The sequence below is a fragment of the Culex pipiens genome, chromosome 3, assembly GCF_016801865.2.
Source record: "Culex pipiens pallens isolate TS chromosome 3, TS_CPP_V2, whole genome shotgun sequence".
Taxonomy (NCBI): Eukaryota; Metazoa; Arthropoda; class Insecta; order Diptera; family Culicidae; genus Culex; species Culex pipiens.
This window is the reverse complement of record NC_068939.1, coordinates 51,581,429-51,594,214: the sequence shown is the minus strand read 5'-3', so window position 1 is coordinate 51,594,214 and position 12,786 is coordinate 51,581,429. Positions and strand designations below refer to the sequence as shown.

Below are 12,786 nucleotides of genomic sequence, written 5' to 3'. Positions count from 1 at the left end.
TGAATTTGACGGTTTTTAATCAATTTATTTATAATTTTTAAGCTGAATCTTATTGAAAACGTGGTAATAATCGGTAAAATGAAGGGTAAATTGATAGATTTTTATTGAAAATACGTTATTTATGCTTTAATTATGACATACAATTCAAAATTCTGAATAAAAACATATTTAGCATAAAATTAATGCAAATTAAAATTTTAAGTTATTTGTTTTATTTGAAATTAATTATTTTCTTTTATACTTGGGCAATTCAGAAAGGTTGTCGTATTTTTTGCCCTTTTAAAATGTTAGTCTTGATTTAAAATATTTTTTTCGAAAAGATCGGAAAATTTTACGACCGTTTCATGTATTAAAATTGAAAATCGGACCATTAGTTGCTGAGATATCGACATTAGAAAATGGTGGGTTGTTTTGGTGAGACTTAGAAACTTCAATTTTCGTGTTTCTTTTTCTTAAAGCGGCTGTATCTCAGCAATCAGAGGTCCAATCTGCAATGTCTCTTAGACAATGTTATAGCAAATTTTCTGAGCTTAACAAAAAATAATTTTAGTAATGGTCACTCATGCTCACTATTTACAAAAATCATAAAACTACACATATTTCGCTAAAATCAAACCTTCGGTGGCTATATCTTAAAAACAGAGCCATTTATCAAATTATCTGTAAAGTACTTTTCGATTGGAAATTCATTTTTCCAGCTCAAATCAAGCAATTCCAGCAATTCCAGCTCAAATCAGGAATTTTCTGGTACAAACCCGACCCTCTCCGATTTCAATGAAACTTTGTAGACATGTTATCCTAGGCCTATATAAGCCATTTTTGTGTATATGGAGCCAATAGTACTCGAAAATAATATTTGAGAAGGGCGTTAGGTATTTAAATATTTTTTTAAATTGCAATTTGAAATTGCTGTATCTCGAAGCCGTTGCGTCGTATCAAAAAGTGGTCAAAGACAAACTTGTAGGAAATTTGACTGACTTTCTGAAAAAAATACACTGAAACAAAAATACACGCCAGATCTATGAGATTTTTTGATTTTTAAGTCTAAAACTTAAATTTAAAGATGATGTCACGATTTTTTTCGTGCCTAAGATGCTACCAAAAGACTGACGAAAAATGCAGGATGGTATGTCTCTCCTAAAAAATACAAAAATCATTTACTACAACTGTTTTTTTATAAAGTGGTCTAAACGTCAAAATTTTTAAAAACCGGTAGTGGGAATCGATTTCGCAGACAATTTTACATAAAAGTCTCAATATGACCATTGTCCTATGATCAATCCTTGGGAAGATACAGCGGTTTTAAGAATAAAAATATTAAAAAAACGGGTTGTTTTTTTGGTTTTTAGCTATTTCCATATGACAGACTTGGTTTTTCAGTCTCGTAAATATTTTTACCGGAAATCTCGTCCAATTTCCCATAAGTTTGTCTTTGACAGCATTTGAATGGATGTAAGCGCTGTATCTTCCCAAGGATTGAACATAGGACAATGGCCATATTGAGACTTTTATGTAAAATTGCCTGCGGAATCGATTCCCACTTCCGGTTTTTTAAAAATTTTGATGTTTAGACCACTTTTCAAAAAAAAAATGTGGTAAATGATTTTTGTATTTTTTTAGGAGAGACATACCATCCTGCATTTTTCGTCAGTCTTTTGGTAAAATCTTAGGCTATTTCCTCAAAAATTTTGAACGAAAAAAATCGTGACATCACCTTTAAATTTAAGTTTTAGACTTAAAAATCAAAAAATCTCATAGAAGTGGCGTGTATTTTTCTCAGAAAGCCCGTCAAATTTCCTACAAGTTTGTCTTTGACCACTTTTTTATACGACGCAACGGCTTCGAGATACAGCAATTTTGAAATTGCAAAATACAAAAATATGTTAATACCTTACGCCCTTCTCAAATGTAATTTTCGCGTACTATTGGCTCCATATACTCAAAAATGGCTTATATATGCCTAGGATAACATGTCTACAAAGTTTCATTGAAATCGGAGAGGGTCGAGTACAAAAGTACCAGAAAAAATCCTGATTTGAGCTGGAATTGCTCCATAAATAAAATTACGTCAAATTAGTTTTTGCATGAAATTTCGATTTTTTTCCAAAAATCACTATTTTTCCAAGATTCATAACTTGACGGCAGATTTTTTTACCATTTTTCTCTATGGCTCACAAGTTGCGGGTTTTTGTCCCCTAAAACATATAAAAAAACTCGAAAATATAAAAATACGTATTTTGAGAAATTGAGTTTCTGTGAAAAAAAAATCAATTTAAAAAATTGGCAATTTTTTTTTCCGTGTACCTATTTTCTTCTCAATACTCCTCAACAATAAGTACAACTTTGCCGAAGACACCAAATTGATCAGAAAATTCACTCAAAAGTTACAGCTGTTTGAATATTTACGTACCATTTTTGTATGGTTCAAAAAAAAGGTAATCCGCTCAATAGTTTTGAGATATCGTCAAATAAGTGAAAGCGTGTCAAAAAATGTCAAGTCCAATTTTCACTATTTTAAAGCAGAAACAAGTATAACAAAATGCTTGCCGCAGTTATGCTGTCACAAGTTAGCAAAATATCAATAATTTTTTGAAAATATTCTTTTTATTACAGTTTCACGTATTTTTCGATACAGTCTCAAATAAATGTGAACCCATATTTGATTTAAAATGCATAAATAAACGTTATTTAATGTATTACAAATAGTTTACACTTGATTTAACAATGTTATGAATCAAATTTTTATTTTCAGCAAAAAAAAAATGCCTTCCCCTTTTTTTTCAAATGGGAAGGCGGAGCGAGAGAAAAATATTAAATAAAATTTGCATTTGCCTTATTAGCAAAACCTATCTACACTCAAAATCAGAAGTATCCCTCAACAGGGTACTTTCTATCCTTTTTTCAAGTTCAACCGGCGTCAGTCTTTTAAATGGGTATGTCAAAATCAGTACTTTTTCGATACCCTTTTGAAGGGTGACGACGGGTGATCTTGAAAAAAGGATATTTTGAGTGTACAATAACAAATATTGAGAAAAAAGCGTTTTTTTTTTTTTTAAAAAGGTCTTTTAACCTATTGTCTTTCATCTGTTTATAGGAACTAATCAAAAAAAGTCCAGCTCGTTCCAAAGATTTTTTTTCAATACAACGAAAAAAAAAAGTGATCAAAAATCGTTTTAAATCGTGTTTGTTACCGTTGTAAATGAAAAGGACCCTATTCACGCAAATGTCACTATTTGCCCCAGATGACGGTTACAGTTCATGTGAAATTCCAATAAGCCAGTGTTTCTCAACCGGTGAGGAATTCCCCCTGGGCGGAATATGGCCATTCTTGGGGGGGGAATGACGATGTAATAGAAATACAATGCGTTTTTGTAAAAAATATAAATCTTTGTTTGTTTGGTTATAATTTGAAGTTCACAATATATTTGAAATATATGGGAATTTCTGTGATAAGATACAACATTTTTTGAAAATATTTTTATTTTATGTCAATTTTGCTCCGGTTTTGTTATGTTTAGGTATTTTGTTAAACTAGGAAGCTTTTGATAAAAAATATTTGTGAAGTTTTGCGTTGATTCGCTTTTTTGCGAACATTATTTAAATTAATACCTGGGAGTTTTCGCATCTTTTTGGACAAAAATCCTGTACTTTGAAAAATAATCGAGCATCAAATATTAGCTTTTGTAAAAAGAATGTGACGTCTTTTTTTGTCTTTTTCTTTAAATAAATGATCAGTGATGATAAATGAATCATGTTCTGTCTGTGATTGGTATAAACTAAAACTGTTAGTGTTTGCATTATTGCAACACACAGGAACATTTATAAAAAGATTATTAAAAAAAGATTTTTCGTGAGCTTTTGCATTCCATTAAATATAAACAGATAATGAATATTCGTATTAAAAATGCTGCAAGTATGTGTAAATTGTTGAGAGTGAAGAGAAAATTTAATGTTGTGAAAAATGTAAAGTTTCTGCAAACATTAATACCAAAATTATGACATTTGTGCAATGATACCCAAGGTTGGAATGGATCAATAATAGTTGAGAACCACTGCAATGAGCCTTCTGGCATGGGATGCAGACGATTTTTCAACATGAAATTCACCAAAATTATTTTTTAAACCAATTACTAACTACATAAAATTTTCGAAATTCATCTCTTGCGAATTCGAAATTCATCTCAGTGAATCAAAATCCAACTCATCAAACAAATCCGTTTCTTCGATAGGGCAGCCCGTTCCACCTAGACGTGAAATCAGAAACTAACATGTGTCTCGACTAATTCATTCTGCTTGACAGCAATCTTCATTGTAACGTTCAAATTTCAAATTGGCTTTTTCATTATAACTGTGTTAAATTTCTAGCAAATAATGATTTAAAGTTGAAGTAATAAAAATGTGAGAATACTAACCGATTGTGAAACGCTGAAAAGTACGCCACTGGCGGTCCAAATTGATTTCGGAATAAACAAACACAGACCAGCTTTTTCAATTATTTTTGAATTTATTTCTCTATCCACGATTCATCAATTTGCGTGTATTCACTTATACAATGTACAAATACAATATGTAGTAAAAAATCGTACCATATACTTAATAATTTTCCATTCATATACTTGTTGATGTTTGTTTGTTTTGTGTGTGACTTTCTGATTGCTAGAACGGAAACTTAACCTGAAACAATAACGATTCCATTTTTTTGGATCTGCAATTCAGTTTTGGATTTTTTCAGGCGTTACGAATAAAAATACAAAACTTTCGTGTATTCATTGTTGATTTCTTTTGTAGATTTAGTACGTTATAATATTTACACAGGCCGAGACTAACGTTACTTTTTGTTAATTAATTTTATCTAAAGCAGCCAATTGTTTAAATATTTGCGAAAAAAAAAACAATACAAGGGCATTGTTTTTTCGTACATTTTGTAGAAAGGAAACCAATGTTTCAATTTGTTGTATGTTTTTTTTTAAGAGAAAGAGAGACGTTAGAGTTTGATTTGACGCTTCAAATATAAATATTTCGCTAGTCCACTAGTTAGGCATTTTCGTTTGCTTTTCCTTTTTTTTTTTTTTTTTGATTTTCTTATACATATTTTTCACCTATCTCTTTTCAAATCTGGCATATATTTGGTTAAAAATCATCTGCACTTTCTCTTCCTAGCACGACTGTGACTATTTTGTGTATAATACGTATAAAAAGTTTTGGAATTTGCTCGTATCCTTCGCACGACGTCGAGAGTTTTTGTGTGATTTTGTGTGTTTCTGTGTACAAGCGGAGTAAAAATCAAATTTGGCGATAATTAGATGAGTGAAAATTGTGATGTTGTGTAAAATCTCGGATGTTTATAATTTTGTACACTGAGGGCAGTTAAAAAAGAACGCTTTGAGACGACGAAAAATCTCACGTGAGTATGTGTGACGTATGTTACATTTACACTTGTTTTGTATACTCGATGATGTTGGAAAATATTTTTATTTGTAGATGACGATTTACATTTTACAGCGATGCGTAAGTGTGATAATTTGAGTGTGGGAAAGTCATTATGAGCTGATAAGACTACATCTGCGTGAACTACAAAAGTGTGAGAAGAAAGGGGTTACACTAATGAGAGTATGGATTTAACGGAATTATGGATTTTTATGGCAGTTGAAGTGGATGGATGGTTTTCAGGTATTTGTCAAATTTAAAGTGGATATGAATTTTAAGTTTCAATATGGCAGTAGATATGTTGAATCTCAAACGGTGAATTTTAAAATCAACTTGAAATCAGAAAAAATGCATTTAAAGCGAAAATATTTCGCTTATAAAATTATAAGCGACAAAATTAATGAACGCTTGGTTAAAAATTACAAAAGTTTGAGCTTTTCAAATTGATTAAAACAAACTAAAAATAAAAGTTCTCTCCGCCCAAATTTTAACAAATACCTGAAACTGTAAGCTATTTTTATTCACCTATCGAGTTTTGCAACTGTTTTGATCCCTGGGTGCTAGTTTTGTAGTTGTTGAGTTATTCGTTTCTCACTTGTTTGCTAGAGAAACGCACGATTAACCGTACGGCTCTGAAAATAAATGCACATTTTTTTCGATTCTTGTTTTTAAAATTATACACGTACTAACGCCTACGCATTAAAAGTAAAAATCACTGGGAATGAAATGCTACCTATCTGACGCTTTTAAAATATATATTTAAAATAGTATCAATTTGCATAAAATCAAATAAAACAAAGTCAAGGAAATGGCTCAGTCGCTCTTACTTGTTTTGCATTCCACTGTGATGCGCGACTCTCAATATCATCTTGTGTGTCTTGTTTAGCGTGTGGAAAGCCTTACTCACTAGAGGGGGTTGTTTTTATCTATTTACAGAATAATTACGCGAATGTCGTCTGTCGGGGGTGTTGTCACTACTTCTCTGACCGAAGGACATCCCTTCGCCATTCGCGTTCGCGTTTTAGTAGAAACAGCAAATAAATAAGATTAGCACTAATGCGTTTCGCACGACTTGACGCTTTCGCTCGAACTCGGTCAGCTGCCATGGAGAAATGGGTTCAATTGGGTCCTAAAATGAAGCTTAGATTGCTGATATTATTGTTTACAGCGATAAAGCTTATTTTTCTGAGTAAAATGACCCTTTGTACGACCACAAAGAGTTTAAAATGGATTTTTAAATCAATTTCGAAAATTAACCTCGCGGTCCTTCTTGACAGAAAAGCTCCTACTTGACAGCTTGTTCCAAGGGGACCATAGTTGATCCATCGAAAAAATGTTGTCTTGTCAAAAAAAAATTTTGCATTAAAATGAAAAAAAGTGATCAGAAATGATTTTTAATCGTGTTTTTTACCGTTGTAAATAAAAATTGACATAGGGCTTTAGTACCCAATTTCACCTCTTTTTTTCATACACTCATAGCTCGATTGTTTGACACCAACTGTTGTCAAACGAACGGGGTCACTTTTTAAATGACACCCTTTTTATATAGATTTCACACACACTACCAAACGTTTGTTTTGATAGTGTGCGTGAGCGCCGTGTAAAAAGTGACAGTCCGTCACTTTTTAGTTTTACTTTGACCAACCAACGGGGTACAAGCTAAAAAAGTGTCAAACGAAAATGTGGCCAACCACCGGGGCTTGAGAATACTGGTTTAAGTTTTGCATCAATATCATTTTGAGACAACGGCAAATCGATTGTAGAAGCCCACAATAAAACCAAACGCAGCTTAGCGACTCGTCGCAAGTACCAACGACACGCCCTAACCTAATAATGACTAAATACTTCGTCACTTTAGGATCCAAAACAAAAATCCGGATCCACCGGCAACGGCTCATGATTCACTCGCATCGTATTCCTCATCAATCGCGCTCTTACTCTCTCTACTAGCACTCAAACTCGTTGGCCGTGATTGCACTCAGATCTTTCATCAGACCCTCGAGGTTGGCCATCTCCTGGTTGAGTTCCTCGGTCGAGGTGGACGGTGCTAACCGCTGGATCTCGTCCGTCGAGTGCTGCACGGCGGGCCCCGTCTGGAGTCGGTTCGTGAGCGAGCCGGTCGTCGACAGCGGCGGTTTCTTGTACGGGGACGAATTCTGGGGGCGTATCGTGACGGAGGGGGTTTGCACTGGAAGAAAAGGGGTTTCGTAAGAATCGTGTGATGATTCAGGGCCGGAAGTTCTTACCGTGCTTTCCCTGGTTGGTGATGATGGGGGTGGAGGCTGGTGGCGCAGGTACGCTGAAGCTCTTCAAGGGATGACCCTGCCCCCGTTTGGGGGCGTCCACGGTCATGCCCGGAGCATACGTCACGTTTGGATTACTGTAAAAGTAAGAGGTCAGTCATAAATAAAAATGTCAACAGATATCCCGAGCTCCCCTCAAAGTGAAACGCAGGCCAATTATTAAACAACTTCTGTTCAACCTGTTCAAACGAAAAAGTGACTGTATACATAACGAAATCCAGTCTACAATCCTCTAAAATTACCATCACCAAGTGAATGCGCATTATAATTTCAAGAGTAACCCCGAGTCGTACCTGTAGTTGCCCTCGTAGGTGTACGGATTCTCCGGCGTTTGGACCATCGGATTGGCCGGCGGCAGCTGGGGTGGCTGCTGGAGCAAGCTCTGCTGGGACAGGGTTTGCTGTTCGAGCGATATATGCGGTCGGGATGCCATGTTGTACTGCGTCCGCGGGTACTGCGGACGTTCCATGGTGGAGCTGAGCGGGGTTGTGGTTCCTGAAAGAAATGAATCTGGATGTCAATATTATCATTTGGGTTTAAACTAAAATCCACCCACCTGTATAACCAGGAACGTAGGTCCGCTTGTCCAGCGAGTTCGTCACGTGCGCAATCGGCGTCTCACTCTCGTACTCATGGCCCGCGACCGATCGCGGCAGTGTCATCGCCCCACTGCTGGACGCTCCCCCGTCAACCGATCCGGGCGTCGTTGTGCTGTGATTACTCTTGTCCAGATTCTTCAGCTCCATCTGGTCGTGGTGGATCCAAAGATCCGGCGGTTTGATGATCCCCGCGTTGTTCTTCTGGTAGCTCTTCTTCGCGTGCTCCGGCGTTCCCTCCGGTTTCTTGCGGCAAATCATGACTACGATTACAATGGCGATCACCGCCGTGACCAGCGAGAACCCAACGATCACGTACACCATTTCGGGGGAGATTGACTGCGGCATGGTAATGTTTCCACTGGAGTCCACCTCGGCGCCCGTCGTCTGGGACACCATAGCCGAAAAGAGGCCGTAACCCTTGGAGTTTCTCGGCTGCACCTTGTAGTAGTACATGGTGTGCGGTTCCAGGTTCTTGATCTCCGCACTGGTCTTGTCTCCGACGACCGCTTCGGCGTTCCAGTCTCGATCGCGTCGGTTCGGATCGGTGGTGTAAAGGACCACGTAGCCGGTGATTGGACTGTTGGTGTGACGTGGAGGTTCCCACTGGAGGATCGCCGTTAACGGGTTGCGTTCGTCGTGGGACACGACCAAATCTCGCGGAGGTGAAACTGGCGATGCCTGATGGGTTGAGTTTATCACAGACATTGACCACGCCGATTGACGGTGGCCTTTGACTACTTTAACTGCGAACTCGTACTGCGTACTGGGTCGAAGATCACCGATCATGCAGTTCAAATCGGTCGTGTTGTAATACCGGAATCTACTGGAGGCAGACGTTTGCGAGTACTTGACCACGTAGTGTCTGTTGTCGGTCACGTGTTGACTCTTGCTAAGGGTGGTGTCCGTCCAGTACACTACGATCGAGGTACCCGACATTGGGATGGCTCGTAAGCCTACCGGAACCTCCAGCGGAGTTGGTGCCTCAATTGGCGAATCTTCCCGAGTTCGTACGGTATCGTAGATCGGAGGACCATCGCCCATGTTATTTCTAGCACGCAGTGATATCACGTACTCCGTGTTGGGTTCCAGATTTCGAATCTCGTACGTCCGAATGTGCTCCTCTACGTCGGTAGTGTCCTCATCCGGAATGCCCTTACCCCAGCCAAGAATGTAGTTTCGCACCTTGATCTCCTGGTGAATCGGTGGAGTCCACGTGACTGAAATGCTGTCCGCTCCAGGACGCGCTGAGAAGAACAAGCAACGTTACAACCCATTCTAAACAGTCCCACAACAAAAAATACTCACTCTTGATCCAACCCGGCTGCCCGGGAACCTGCGACTCGTCCAAATCATTCTCATAAGTCTCAATATGGTGCCACTCGGTAAACGGCCCGGATCCATTTACCGTCATGGCAGCGATCTTCACCTGGTACGCCGACAGCCGTTCCAGCCCCTTCAGCTCCCAGTGCCGCACGTTAGCCGGAGTGGTCTCCACTTGCAACGCTTTCTTGTTCTTCCTGTACCGTATCTTGTACCCGGTAATCTGTCCGTTGCGATCTTCCACCGGTGGCGGTTGCCACCGGACCGTGATCGAGGTGGAACTCGTCGCCTCCAGCGTCACATTCGACGGCGGTTCCGTCGGAGTGGACGAGTGCGTTTTGACGACGATTTCGTGCGACGGGTCGCCCATGCCCATCTGGTTCCACGGCACCACGTACAGCGTGTACTCGGTGAACGGTCGCAGCTCGTTGATCGTGATCTCGGTGGACGTGGTGTCCGAGTACATTTCGTCTCCGTTTTCGATTTCGGCGTAGTACACGCGGTATTTGGAGATTTCCGCCGTGGACACGAGGGGCGCTTCCCACTGGAGGTGGATCTCCTTGTCGGTCAGGGCGAGGCCGCGGAGGTTCTGCGGTGGCCCGGCGATGTTTTCTTCCGAGTGCGTGCGGACTTCATACGCCGCGGACGATTCCCCCGAGCCGTGGTTGCTGTTGCCGACAACGCGGAACTGGTAGGTTTTACCCGGAAGCAGCGACTGGATGTTCACTTCCTGTTCGTCGCGAGACTTGGTGGTGATTTTGCGCTCCCTGAGAATAGTGTGCAGAATTAATACGTTGAGACATTTTAACAAAAATCCTAAGATTAGGGAGATATTCCGGGCACAAAGATTCTGAGATATAGAAAACGGAACACTCACCTATCACTGGTGTGCATCTTGTAGTACACCGAGTACGAGATGACCTCGTCCGGATTCTTGGCCGGTTCCAGCCAGCTGAGCGTGACGAACCGGGGCTTCACGATTTGCGCGTGCAGGTCCCGCGGGGGTCCCGGAAGGGGTGCCGCCAGTCTCTCTCCGCCGTCTAGGGTGAATTTCGGGTATTTTCGCGTGACAGCATTGGGAAAGTGTGAGTTAGAAAAGTGGCCAATGTCGCCACCGCCGTCTTCCGCCGACCGCGAACCGGTCAACGATTGGTACAGCTTGTTTGGATCTTCGTTGGGTCGCAGCGAGTAGATTTTGCCCTCCTCCTCGTCTTCGTCGTGTTCTTCTTCGTGCTCGAGATAATCGTCGTCCGTATATTCGTCATATTGGAACTTGTTCTGGTTCACGTTCGCTTTGTCCTTGGTCTTGGAGAGCAAACTGTCCAAAACCACCTTGGACAGCTTGGGGTCGGTAGGATAGGAAGGGATGATGGTTTTCTCGTACGATTTCATCTTGGATTGATTCTGGTGGTACTTTTTGCCCTTGTGTCGTTTCGATTGCCCTGGTGTCACCACCCCAAGGAAGATCCAACCAGCGTGCCAAACAAACAGAACCATTTGCATGCAAAATTGTCGCAAAAGAATGGCAATAAATCATAATCAACACAATCCGGTGCCGCGTGACGAAACGAACAGTAACCGAAATCGATAAATCGCAATGAACCAATGAAGACGAAAAGTAAATCGGAAACAGAAGAAGAAAAAACAATCAATAAAAATAGTAAGAAAAAAAAACTTATAGCAAAAAAGACAAACTCAAATCCAGCGCACTGCGCCAGCACCAAAGTTGCATCAAATAACGATAAATTACCTGGCTCGACGATTTCCAGACGGGCCGCGGCCTGGACGCTGCCGGCAGGGTTCGTGCCGATGCACTGGAACATGCCGGCGTCGGAACCGATGAGGCCGAAGATCTTGAGATTGTGGCTGGAGGTGGTGTTGGCGGCGGCGGAACAGGAAAGAAAGTAGACAGAAATGAAAAGTTTGAGTCAAAGCCAAGTTTCGTGTGCTGCTCCTGACGCAAGGTCAATGGCATGCAGTATCGATTATGCTAATGCAATTGTGGATAGACTTGTAGCATGAGGTGTATCTTAAGGTGGATTCTTGAAGCTAGACTTTGCAATTGCACAAAGGGGAAACTTCAAGCACTTACCCAGCCACAATCTGCATGTACTCGTTCGGAGTAATCAGGTCTCCATTCTTCAACCACTGAATCACGGGCGTCGGCTTGCCATGAATGCTGCACTGCAGTTCCAGCTCCTCCTTCTCGTAGGCAACCTTATCCTCCGGACTCAGGATGAACTTCGGCGGCACCTGAACCTGCACCGTCGCCGAGGCATCCAACGAGTCCTCCGAATTACTTGCCCTGCACTGGTAATCCCCCGCATCCGTATCTTGGATGGAGTTAATCTGCATCGAACCCGTTCCGATGATCCGGAAGCGCGAATCCAAATCATTCATGTCAACTTCTTCCCCGTTGCGAAGCCACTTGATGGTTGGCTTCGGATTTCCGTTGGCCACACAGTCCAGAATGACGGTGTCACCTTCTTTGACGGTTTGTGGCTGCGGAACTATCACGAACGAGGGTGGTGCGAAGCTTTGCGGTTGTCCGGCGGTTGATTTGATGTTAAGGTTCGATTTACTACTGAGGCGCGAGAAGGTTCCGGAGGTGACGTTACACTGGTACGTTCCTCGATCGGCTGGGATGACTTCATCGATTTCAAGGGCGCCCGATGGTAGCAGAAGCATCCGGGTGAGATCCATTCGCAGTGGGATTTCATCCCGGAACCATTCGACGTTGTATCGGGACTCTAAGCTGAAGGGCAGTGGGTTGGACATACACTTGAAGTAAGCCGTCTGACCAGTGTACAGGTAGATTTCGTGCGAATCTTGGTTGATCTCTGGGAGGTCTGTGAATGAAAAAAGTTGAATATTTTAAGTTTAAGTTTTTATTTAAGTTTTTCAGAATAATTTGCGTTAATCTCATCATCAACCGTATGTTGAACACCATCAAATTTTATATACTTTAATAAATGATTTTTAACAAGTTTTTGTACCCCGATTTTTTTTTAGAAATTTAGGGACAAGGTTTCAAATAAAATCTGCATTGGCCTTATGAAAAAATATTAAAATATTCGGATTATGAGCAGAGTTGCCAGGTTGCCAGATAAATCTGGGAATGCCAGATTTTTCATGCG

The 12,786-nt window shown here is 40.6% G+C and overlaps 1 protein-coding gene across 2 annotated transcripts in view; it reads right to left on the bottom strand.

Annotated features, from left to right (window-relative positions):
- Positions 1–4,920: 4,920 nt before the first annotated feature.
- LOC120418485 (neogenin) overlaps positions 4,921–12,786 on the bottom strand; it is a 259,674-nt gene continuing 251,808 nt past the window's right edge. Inside the window, exons 3-10 of one of the 2 annotated variants that reach the window (XM_039580923.2) lie at positions 11,742–12,498; positions 11,400–11,515; positions 10,527–11,091; positions 9,635–10,416; positions 8,287–9,573; positions 8,024–8,225; positions 7,674–7,807; positions 4,921–7,615 (exon numbers count right to left, since the gene is read on the bottom strand). In XM_039580923.2, the coding sequence (XP_039436857.1) occupies positions 7,374–7,615; positions 7,674–7,807; positions 8,024–8,225; positions 8,287–9,573; positions 9,635–10,416; positions 10,527–11,091; positions 11,400–11,515; positions 11,742–12,498 (4,085 nt within the window). In that variant the 3' untranslated portion in view covers positions 4,921–7,373. The remainder of the gene's footprint in view (positions 7,616–7,673; positions 7,808–8,023; positions 8,226–8,286; positions 9,574–9,634; positions 10,417–10,526; positions 11,092–11,399; positions 11,516–11,741; positions 12,499–12,786) is intronic. The other variant, XM_039580924.2, reaches the window with a different exon arrangement.